The sequence below is a fragment of the Lactuca serriola genome, chromosome 6 (genome assembly GCF_051521515.1).
Source record: "Lactuca serriola cultivar US96UC23 chromosome 6, Lser_US96UC23_V15, whole genome shotgun sequence".
Taxonomy (NCBI): Eukaryota; Viridiplantae; Streptophyta; class Magnoliopsida; order Asterales; family Asteraceae; genus Lactuca; species Lactuca serriola.
This window is the reverse complement of record NC_136413.1, coordinates 29,428,966-29,440,242: the sequence shown is the minus strand read 5'-3', so window position 1 is coordinate 29,440,242 and position 11,277 is coordinate 29,428,966. Positions and strand designations below refer to the sequence as shown.

General features: G+C 32.6%; 2 protein-coding genes across 4 annotated transcripts; one reads left to right on the top strand and one right to left on the bottom strand.

The window, feature by feature from the left end:
* The first annotated feature begins 577 nt into the window (after positions 1 to 577).
* LOC145059614 (uncharacterized) lies at positions 578 to 3,930 on the top strand. The gene is made up of 3 exons (XM_079007436.1): positions 578 to 1,507; positions 1,565 to 1,640; positions 2,465 to 3,930. The coding sequence occupies exons 1-3, from the start codon at positions 578 to 580 to the stop codon at positions 3,928 to 3,930; spliced, it is 2,472 nt and encodes an 823-aa protein (XP_078863562.1).
* A 3,271-nt stretch (positions 3,931 to 7,201) lies between these two features.
* On the bottom strand, positions 7,202 to 10,359 carry LOC145057832 (TPX2 (targeting protein for Xklp2) protein family). 3 transcript variants are annotated; one of them, XM_079005742.1, is made up of 10 exons: positions 10,194 to 10,359; positions 9,983 to 10,040; positions 9,518 to 9,714; positions 9,224 to 9,415; positions 9,066 to 9,127; positions 8,905 to 8,976; positions 8,694 to 8,793; positions 8,534 to 8,605; positions 7,768 to 7,875; positions 7,202 to 7,694 (listed from the first exon to the last, which is right to left on the bottom strand). In XM_079005742.1, the coding sequence occupies exons 3-10, from the start codon at positions 9,710 to 9,712 to the stop codon at positions 7,341 to 7,343; spliced, it is 1,155 nt and encodes a 384-aa protein (XP_078861868.1). In that variant the 5' UTR covers positions 9,713 to 9,714; positions 9,983 to 10,040; positions 10,194 to 10,359; the 3' UTR covers positions 7,202 to 7,340. The 3 variants fall into 3 exon arrangements, with proteins under 3 accessions (XP_078861868.1, XP_078861867.1, XP_078861869.1); XM_079005741.1 differs by lacking the exon at positions 9,983 to 10,040 and having other exon boundaries at positions 10,194 to 10,334; XM_079005743.1 differs by lacking the exons at positions 9,983 to 10,040; positions 10,194 to 10,359 and adding an exon at positions 9,811 to 9,860.
* Positions 10,360 to 11,277: the final 918 nt, after the last annotated feature.

Sequence of the window (11,277 nt, the reverse complement as noted above, 5' to 3'; positions counted from 1 at the left end):
TTGTCTATTGTTCTATTATTCTCTCTGTACTGATTGTCTTGGGCCCCAACATACGTGGTGACCATCTGGACATAAGATCTGTACAAGGTCTTGTTTTCTTGCTGTTTTTTGTTATTCTTGATTGCTTTTGCTTGTCTCTATGGCGGGTGGTGCTACTGATCCCCCCTGGTGGAAGTGGAAAGGATGATCAAATTAATTTTGATGATCCTCTCTACATTCACCCTTCTGATAATGTTGTTACCTCTATTATTACAATAAAGTTAAATAGTAATGAAAATTTTAGATTATGGAGAAGTTCCATTTCTAGGGCTCTTAAGGCAAGAAACAAATTAGGATTTGTTGATGGTTCTTATAAAAAAAGTAGTGTAGATGAGTCTAAGAAAACTAAATGGGATAGGGTTAATGTTGTTGTCTGTTCTTGGTTGTTATCTTCTATTTCTGAGTCCATTTATTAGAGTCAAGCTTATTCTGAAGTTGCACAGGATATTTGGGAAAGTCTTTTTGAAACTTATAATAAATCTGATGGGTCTGTTGTTTTAACATTCATCAGCAGATTAATTCTCTTAAACAAAATGGTATGTCTTTGTCTGATTACTTCAATAAGCTTGATTCTTTATGGAAAGAGTTTGATGGTCTTACTAGTCTAACTGAATGTACATGTGATGCCTCTATCAAATTGAAGGATCACTCTAATCTCATGAAACTTATGCAATTTTTATCTGGTCTTGATGATTCATATAATCAAGTTAAAAGTCATATTTTGTTAATGGACCCTTTGCCTAATGTGAAAACTGCTTTTTCTATTGTGTCAAGAGAAGAGTCTCTTCAAAGAAATGATTCTTTGACTTCTCTTCAGTCATCTCAGTCTGTGACTAAGTCTCAGTCTTCTGCTTTTAATAGCAGGTTTAATAATAGAAACAATAATAAGAATAAGAGTCAAATAGTTCAATGTAAGAACTGTGGTATGAAAGGTCATACCATAGAAAAATGCTTCAAGTTAATTGGATATCCTAAGGACTTTAAGTCAAGAAGTAAAACAAATAATCAAAATAATTTTGTTAAAAAATTTTCTGCAAACTCAACCACTACTTCTTCTGGAAGTACTGGTACTAATAATTTTTCTGACTCCATTAGGGATTCTGAGTTTCATCAACTCACTAAGGATCAATATGTCAAGCTTTTACAACTTATTGGTGATAGGCAAGTCAATGAGGAAGCATCTGCTAGTGCAAATATGGCAGGTACTTGTTTGTTTAAAGCCTTTAATGCTTCTGTTAATGGTCAAAAATGGATAGGTGACTCTGGAGCTAATCAACATATGATTGCTTCTGAGTCACTGCTCCATGACACTGTGGATGTGTCTAAGTTAGAATTACTTGTCAGTCATCCTAATGGTACATCAGCTAAAATTGATAAAATTGGTAACATGAATTTGTCTAGTTCTTTGACTTTGTTTTATGTTTTTGTTGTTCCTGATTTCAATGTTAATTTGTTGTCTATGCATAAGGTTTGCAAAGATAGTAACTGTGAAGTTGTTTTTAATGAACATAATTGTAAAATTCAGGATTTACAATCAAAGGTGATGGTGGGGAATGGTAGAGAGTCTGGAGGTCTCTATTACATAAATAGTGTACCTTCAGGTAATCTATCTAATTCATCTATTTCCTCTTCTGTTTGTTATGTGTCTAAACTAACTTGGCATAACAGACTTGGTCATCCTTCTGATCAAGCCTTAAGTTCTTTAAGAAACAAACTAAAAATTGGAAATGAGAATCTACCACCATGTGATGTTTTCCATAAAGCTAAACAGACTAGACAACCCTTTCCTATTAGTCAACATACTACTTCTAAACTTGGTGAGTTAATCCATTTAGATGTCTAGGGTCCCTATAGAGTGACAACTACAAAAGGATTTAGATATTTTTTGACAATTGTGGATGACTATACTAGGGCAACTTGGGTTTATTTGTTGAAGTCCAAAGATGAAGTTTATAATTGTGTTCTTACTTTCTTGAATATTTTACTTAATTAGTTTTCTGTTAAAATCAAGACTGTTAGATCATATAATGGTACTGAATTTTTAAATAGTAGAATGAGACAATTGATTGAGTCTAAAGGAATTATACATCAAACATCTTGTGTTCATACTCCACAACAGAATGGTGTTGTGGAGAGGAAACACATACATATTCCAAATGTTGCTAGGTCATTAATGTTTCAGTCTGGTATACCAATCAAGTACTAGGGAGATGCTATCTTAACTTCTGTTTTCCTGATTAATAGGACTCCTACTTCTATTTTAAATGGTGCTTCTCCCTTTGAACTTGTTTATAATAATACACCAGTTTTTGATAAACTTAGAGTTTTTGGATGTTTATGTTTTGCCACCAAGTTAAATAATTCATATAAGTTTTCTGAAAGGGCAGATAAATGTATTTTTCTTGGCTATTCTTCTGATAAAAAGGTTATAAAGTACTTAGTCTTGATTCCAATTTTGCTTTTGTCTCCAGGGATGTAAAATTGTATGAGTCTGTGTTTCCTTTCAAGCTTAAATCCTCATCTTTGACAGATAAATTCGTTGCCCCTGTAGACTCAAATGACCTGTTTTCCTATGATGATTCAATTGATTCTAGTTTTGCTCTAGATAACACTAGGTTAGAAAGTTTGAGAAGTGACCATCAGTTGGATGGTGCTAATGCAGACCATAACTTGGATGAGACTTGTCCCTCTAATGTCAGCAACCAGACTGGTGAGGTAAATGTGCCTCCTTTTGGTGAGATGCTTCCAAACTCTTATGCTTTGTCTGAGGAAAATGAGTCACTTAATTTTGATCCTTCTGATAGTTTGTCAACTAGGGTTACTAGATCAAGTAGAAATGTTAACATGCCAGTTAGATTTAGTGATTATGTTGTAGAAGGTAAGTATAAGTATGGAATTGAAAGGTCTGTTAATTATTCAACTCTTAATAAGGATAATTTTTACTTTGTTTCTAGTCTGAATAAAATTGTTGAACCAAAATCCTATAGTGATGCAACTTTGGATCCTAATTGGATCAAGGCTATGAATGAGGAAATGGAGGCTCTCTATAGAAATAATACATGGGAAATAACTAACCTTCCTAAAGGAAGAAAAGCCATTGGATGTAGATGGATTTATAAAATCAAGTATAAGTCCAATGGTGATATAGAAAGATATAAGGACAGGCTTATTGCTAAAGGATATAATCAAAGAGAGGGTATAGATTATGAGGAGACTTTTTCTCCTGTAGCTAAAATAGTAATAGTTCGTGTTGTTATTTCTATGGTTGTTCATAATTCTTGGCCTCTCTATCAGTTAGATATTAACAATGCATTTTTATATGAAAATTTGTCTGAGTGTGTATATATGACTCAACCCGAAGGATATCATTCTAAGGATGATGTCAAAGTTTGTAGGTTATTAAAATCTCTTTATGGGCTTAAACAAGCTCCAAGAAAGTGGAATGAGAAGCTCTGTTCTTCTCTTTCCAGTTTTGGCTTTAAACAAAGCATAAATGATTATTCCTTATTTGTTAGAAATTGTCAAGATACAGATGTTGTTCTTCTTGTCTATGTAGATGATATTATTATAATTGGTAATAATGAAGCTGAATTAAATAATGTTAAGAGTTTCCTTAAGTCTCAGTTTTTAATCAAGGACTTAGGTGATCTGAAATATTTCTTAGGTATTGAGGTATTAAAAACTGAAAATGGGATTTGTCTTAATCAAAGGAAGTATTGTATGGAATTACTCCATGAATTTGGGATGCTTGCTTGTAAACCTGTTAAAACACCACTTGAGCCTAATTTGGTCATTAAAAGAGAATATGAATTGGAAAAATTTGATTATTTGGTCAATATAACCGAATATCAGAAACTTATTGGGAAATTGATCTATCTTAACTATATCTGACATTTCTTATGTTGTTCAACTGTTGAGTCAATATATGCATAAGTCGTATAAATCTCATGTTAATATAGCTTTCAGACTGCTGAGGTATTTGAAAAATAGTCCAGGTATGGGAATACATTTAACAAAGTCAAGCTCTTTTAATTTGGTTGGTTTTGTTGATGCAGACTGGGCTAAATGTCTTATTAGTCGAAGGTCTATATCTGGTTATTTGGTGTACTTAGGTAGGTCTCTTGTTTCATGGAAGAGTAACAAACAGAGTACTATTTCTCGTTCTTTTACTGAATCTGAATACAGGGCTTTAGGAAGTATAACTTGTGAGATAATTTGGATTTTAAAATTACTATGATTTGGATATAAAATCAAGTTTACATGTGGATGTTTTTTGTGACAATGAGTCGGCAATTAAAATAGCTTTAAATCCTGTTTTTCATGAAAAAACAAAGCATTTTGTTAGGGAAAAAATTGAAAATGGAATACTAAAAGTGAATAAAATTGTGTCTTCAAATCAAAATGCAGATATACTTACAAAGTCATTTGGTAGTGTTCAAAATGAGTATATTGTGAATTGGCTTAATATGGTTGATGTGTTTAAAAAAATTGGTTAAGTTCATGTCTTCTCAAATTAATGTTTAGTTTGAGGGGGGATGTTGAGAAATGTTGTTTTTATGATTGTTACAAACTTAAACATTAATTATAGATTGTTGGGTAAGTTTTGCATATTTGTATATTTGTGGGGGTGTGTTGTGTATGATTTGTGCAGGTATCGGGTTTACACGCGGGTTGTTGGTTATACCCGATTATATTTGATATGAAGTATATATTGCTTAGTCTCTACGTCATTTGTAAAAAAAAGGGATAAATATTTTTAGTGTGTGAGACTGTTCATTCTCTCTACACTCCCGATTAGGGTTTGTTCATATTTATTACAGTTCTCTGTATTGCTCTTAGATTCATATGAGAGTGAGTGTATATGTAGTAAGGTTTCCATAGTAATATGTTTGATGTATAAACCATCTGTTTCATAGTGAATGAAATGATGAAGTTGGGAAATCTTTAAGTTGTTTAGTTTTTTTTTACAGAATCATTGGATTTTATTAGAACAAAGGCATTATGATGGTAGAAATCATCTCTAGCTTATGGATCATGACTTATTTATGGATGTGTAAGCGTTGACATTCTCTTGGAATTGAGAATTCCTTCATTCTTAAGGTTGATCAATTTTCTTGAGTCTAATTGTTTCAATTGGATTCTAAATTTTGATTAAGAATGTGTGTTTTAGGCTTCCCTAACCTCCATACTACCTTTTAGGAATTTTGACATATCATGTTTCATGATTGCTATAACTAATTTTGGTTGAATGATAAGCTTACATATTAAATATTAATGATAGACAAACAAATATTCATTGTGTTGAATTGTCTTGGTTGACCAATTCTCTCTAATATTTGAACATCTCACCATTTTGCGTAATTGCAAGCTTTTGAATTCTTCAAGTTTTTTAGTTTTCAAACAAAATCAAAAACCCCCTAGTTTAATTTTAGTTGTTTAGTTTTATTTCACTTGTTCAATTGGATTACATTGGTAATTGAATTACAACCACTTCCATGTGGATTCGATCCCCTTTTTCCTACTATATTACGTTTTGTTTGCAAACAAAATGGTGTAGTTTGCTTGGTGGCTATACATCCCACCAAGGTGGCATCTATTATGGATTACATATTGTTGCTTCTCTTACTCATACTCTGACGGCTTGTTTCGACGCTGATTGGGGCGGCATCCCTGATTCTCGTCGATCCACATCCGGCTATTGTGTCTTTTTGGGTGATAACCTTGTCTCTTGGTCATCCAAACGGCAGCCTACCATCTCTCGTTCAAGTGCTAAGTGTTAAGTGCCAAGGCAGAGTACCGAGGCGTTGCTAACGGTGACGCCAAAGCTACATGGCTAAGAAATATTTTGGTCGAGCTGCATCTACCTGTCACAAAATCTCTTTCAACGTCAGTGCATGAAGCACATAGAGATCGATATACATTTTGTTCACGAAAAGGTTTGAATAGGACAAGTTCGAGTCCTCCATATTCCTTCCTCTCTACGGTATGCTCTCTACGGTATGCAGACATCTTCACGAAGGGTTTGCCTCGCCATATGTACCAACAGTTCAAGACCAGTTGGAGTGTTCATCCTACTGCCGCTTTGTATCTTCCCCATATACCGGGATCATTAGATCAAAGCCGTGAGTGGGGACACCAAACAAATTAATAGGGTGTCATTTGGCCAAAGGCAAAGATTAAAGAATTAAAAGACACGAACCTATTGGTGAGTACCTATTGACAACTTTAAAGTTATTCTCGGAATTGATTTTTTTCGACAAAGTACAAGCTTTTCTCATACTTTTCATTAGCACTTTGTGCATCCTAGATGTAGGACAATGTTAGACATGCAACTAGATACGGATTTCAATAAGTTGGAAGCATGGTACATAAACAGGACAAAGAGACACTGAAGTGTGAAACGATGCCAAAGTCATCCTTGATGAGAGTAAGGGCGCGCAAAATCAAGAGATGTACTCAAGCAACCATGGTAAGCGAAAACCAAACTGCAACCAAAAGAAAACCAAAAAACCTAAACTGAAAAATTGAAACCGAATCGAACAATTTTGGTTTTTAATAACCGAATTTATCGGTTTGGATTTGGGTTTGTGCCAAAAAAACGAATTGACATAATATATAATTGACAAGTTTGTGTTAAACACTTTAGTGTAATTGTTTAACAAAAAGATTTGTAACTTAGGAATGAAGCACTAGGAGAGAGTTGAACAATGTTACGTAAAATTTGGTCTCTCACACATTGAATCAAGAACTTGTGTTATTTGACTACTAATGCAATTTCTCGTATTATATAAAAGGGTATGATGGTCAACACACCATGGGTGTTGAATGCAGCAGCTCAGATTGAAAATGGCATGTAAGTCAAGGATCTAAAGTCTATGGAATGGCATAAAGGGTGTAAAGTGTATATATAATATATAATATAAAATTAACAATTTCATCATATCAAGGTAACAAGTTTTGTTGAGACATCCAACACAAATTCCAAGTGCCTGTGTCAAATTAAGTTCTGAAACAGTTTCTTCATAATAATAATTAGTAATAAACTAAACCACATTCAGGAATCAATTGTCCAAAGGAGAAAACTAAACATCCAATGCTCAAATAAGGGCAAAATGGTCACATCACCATTCTCACAAAAACACTTACCCAACTTACCCTTCGCAGGCAGGTCACCCCAACTGACTAAAGATTTTAAACAAGAAAATAAAATCTTCCCACCTCCAGTTTTCAATTGATGCATCCGATTATATACTCCCGAGGGCGAAAATGGAATTTTGAAATACAACACATTTCTCATCATTTCAATTGGCCAATACCTCGGCTTTTTCCTCCTCAACATGAGATGATGAATCTTTATTTGGTTGACTTTCAAGTTCGGACGATATTGTAATTTCACAGGAAGGGGCTTCTTTTCTCTCTTTGGAGTCGGAGGGCACTTTGGTCTTTTCAGAAGGTAGCTTAGGAAGAGATTTCCTTGTTGGTTTCTTTGCGACAACAGAAGATGTTACTACACCTTTAGGGGCAGTTTTGGAAATTAAAGATTTTCTTGCATCCAAACTTAATCGAGGTCGAAAAATATTGCCACCATTCTCTTCTCCTGTGGGGGACTCCTTTTTCCTTCCAAGTTTTGGAGATTTCGGACGTGTTGTTGGAATCTAAATCAGTAAAAAAAAAATATTATTATTTTGTAAAAATATAAATTGGGAAAAAGAGTTTAAGAAATGTTACCTTCTTTAACTCTGTCTTAGGAGGAGTTTCATGGTAAAAACTTGGCATTGGTGTAGCTTTAAACATAAGACTCTTTCGTAACATTTTAATCTCAGCTTCTTGATGTTCCTTTTACAAAAAAAGATTTGTTATAATCAAACTTTTAGGTATGATGGAAATTGGAATGGAATGACAAAGGAATGGAATGGAATTGATCATTACATTCCATTTACATGAGCCATTCATGTTTGTGGTGTATTATTATCAGAAAACTATATAAACTTTAAACTGATAAATAAAGAAGAATGATGCTATTTTATAAGAATAAATTTCAATTAGATTAAGTTAAAGAAATTTCATATAAACATATTTCAAGTCATTTAAAATATATGTACACGTATTTCAAAGAGTCAAAAAGAAATATGTATCATTTAAAAAAGTTGTTTACAAAAAGTATAAAACTAAATACAATGAAATCTTAAAATAGAGCTATCATAAAAAAAATGTTTTTAGTCATTTTTGAAAAGAAAATGAATTTAATTGAAGTTTTGGAATTTTTTAAAATCATTATTGTTATTGAACATTATTTAAAATAAAGTAAATTATAACTATCATATATCATTCCATTCCTTCAAGGAATCCTTCCCCTATGGAAACAAAATCAGACCAAAAGAAGGAATTACATTCTGTACAGATTGCTCAATTCCATTCCTTTGTGGCAACTCAGTAATGCTCAATTCCAAACACTGTCTTTTATATTTAGCAAAAAAGTAATAATTAACTATACCTTTGTTTTTGCTTGAAGAGAATTCTTTTCTTCTTCTTTTGCATGGATCTTTTCCTCCAGCTTAGAATAAAACTGCCAAAAATATAAAAATACAAATAAAAATAAGTTTATTGAAGCAAAAGAAAGAGGTCAAAAATATAAAAATATAAATAAAACTGACCTCTTTACGTTTTTCAGCTCTTTCATTACACCTAAAACTAAAACTATAAGCTGGAAGTGTGCCAAGTCTTTGTGGCTTTTCATCTCCTGTTGTTGAGCTTCTGTTTTCATGTAATTAAGAAAAAACACTAAATATGATGCTAATAAATAACAAATTGACCTCAAAAGTCAAATGTATTAAAAAAAATGTTGATGTAAGCAAATTAGGATACTCAGAAGAATGTGTTCTTGCTTCGGTTGAACTTCCTTGAACTGTTTTCATTGACTTCACTTTGACCTTATCCCTATATCAAGAAAAAAAGTCAACTTAAAATCTAACAAACTATAAACATGTTTAATAATTACATAAAGCTCAAGAGTAAATAGAACATACTTGACACCTTCAGATTGCACAATGTTTGCAGTAGATGTTGTTGAATCAGATTTTCCATGTTGCTAAGGTAAAAAGTAAAAAACAATTAAAGAGTTTCTGAAAAAGTTTGACTAATTGACCAAATCCATAAGGTTAACAAAAGTGAAGCAATTGTATACCTTAGAAAGATGGGCCTTAACTTGAGATATTGCAGGTTTTGAATTGCCACTCTTTTTTTCAAATTGTTTCACTGAAGAAGTTTTCTTTGCTTCTATTTTCTTTTTTGTATCAATTTTAAGGCCTAAATTGTCATCTGTAGTGTTTTGACATTTGGGTTGACTTGATACATCACTATCTTTCAATTGAAGTTCCTTATAACAAAGAAAAAATGGAAATTTTTTAATAGGTTTAGTTACAGTGTTACAAAATACTAAAGGTCTGTTTTTTTTAATAGAATAAACTGTTTTTAGTACCTTAAGAGCATCAAGATCGTTGCTTTCTTCGATTTCTTCAGTGAAGGAATCCATGGAATTCCCCTTTCCTTCTTTGACTTCGGAATCATAATTGGGAATCCTTGCTATGATTTCATTATCGTCTTCGTAGTCATGATCTGCGTCATGAGTAGTCCCATTTCCCGAAACAACCATGATATCGTCAACATCCGCCATAGCTACGAAAACGAGGAATCAAATGAGAGGAGGCAATGTTGCTTTTTATCTAAGCATAATGTGAAGAAGTTATATAAACAGTATATAGTCATGTGTACTTTTCAGTTTGATTCGATGAGATACATTACACAGTTTATATTTCTTTACTTTCCCCCAAATTTCAAGTAATCTGACTAATTAGGGCATCAACCAATCACTTCAAAAACTGAATCTGAACAAACGCATAGAAAGAATCACAAAGAAAAGACACGTTTTTATTCAAAAATTAACCAAAATACGTCGACCCACAGCTAGATCTTCAAACCTACGAACAGATCCGAAGTTGTATCTGCAAGATTCAATGAAATCCAAAGATTTCGCGAATCGAAATACACGTAGCCACTTACAAATTGGATAAAACACCTTTGAACCCACCATTGGTCCAAGACAAATCGCACATTTGAGAAATGAACTACTTAAAAAGATCGAAAAAAATGCTCACCTAGAGTAGCAGACAAAGATCAAAAAGCCATGAGTTGAAAAGGGGGTTTGTAAAGAACCCTACATATGGATCTTTGGAAGACGGATTAGAATTTGTGAATCTTTTTTATGTGGGTTTTTCTTTTGTTTGAAATGCAAAAGGGTTAGTGTGTATTGTGTGTGACAGCGGCTCTCAAATGTTTTCCAGGTCACTTTAGAGGAAATGTATGAAGATATATACAGTAGAAAATACAGTGAAAAGAGTAGAAAGGAAAGGAGATTGAAATAGATGGAAACGAATCTGGTGGAGCGTCGGTGATTAATGTTAGTTGCAACATGAAATTACATCATGCCATGTGGCCCTATCACTTCCCATCAAAGTCATCTATCATTAATCTAACGGTCGACAAAATCTTATGAGAATGAGCATTATTCTTTTTCACGGTTAATTTTAGGACCACTTTTTCTAGAAGACATGTTTCAAAGACAAATGGTAAAAAAATTTTAAAAAGAAAAAAGGAAAAAAAATCATATTTTCATCTACTATCCCACAAACTTTCTAGGTTCTTTATTTTCACACATTTTAATCCTTTACTTCAACATCTCATAACATATTGTTTATCTCAAACCATTTCATATTTTGTGCAAAAAGAGCATAGACCCTTAGTGCTCGACACTGATAATGGTCCTTGGTCCTAAACCATGTGGTTCTCTTCTCCAATAGTTTAAATCTAGTTTAAATCTAGTGTAGGCATATCAAATACAATTTAAGCTATGATTCTGATAACAATTATGATGACACGGATTTTCTATACAGACATCCACAAAGATATATATATATATATATATATATATATATATATATATATATATATATATATATATAGAGAGAGAGAGAGAGAGAGAGAGAGTTAGGTTCAAATGTTTTCACTATCTATTGTGTGTATATATGACTGATTCTGGACCAATCATTTTAGTTATTTTAAGAAAGTAATTAATGCATATTAAATGCTGAAGATATAACTAATATTCATTATATATTCAATATGTAATATGCATTAATTACTTTCTTAAAATAACTAAAATGATTGGTCTAGAATCAGTCA

Coding starts and splice junctions, on each gene's coding strand:
- LOC145059614 (XM_079007436.1), top strand. CDS start 578: ATGTCTTTGTCTGATTACTTCAATAAGCTTGATTCTTTATGGAAAGAG. Junction 1,508..1,564: donor ATTTGTTGTCTATGCATAAG/GTTTGCAAAGAT, acceptor TGTAAAATTCAG/GATTTACAATCAAAGGTGAT. Junction 1,641..2,464: donor CATAAATAGTGTACCTTCAG/GTAATCTATCTA, acceptor TCTGATAAAAAG/GTTATAAAGTACTTAGTCTT.
- LOC145057832 (XM_079005742.1), bottom strand. CDS start 9,712: ATGGCGGATGTTGACGATATCATGGTTGTTTCGGGAAATGGGACTACT. Junction 8,977..9,065: donor GTGCAATCTGAAGGTGTCAA/GTATGTTCTATT, acceptor TTCTTGATATAG/GGATAAGGTCAAAGTGAAGT. Junction 7,695..7,767: donor CTAAGACAGAGTTAAAGAAG/GTAACATTTCTT, acceptor TTACTGATTTAG/ATTCCAACAACACGTCCGAA.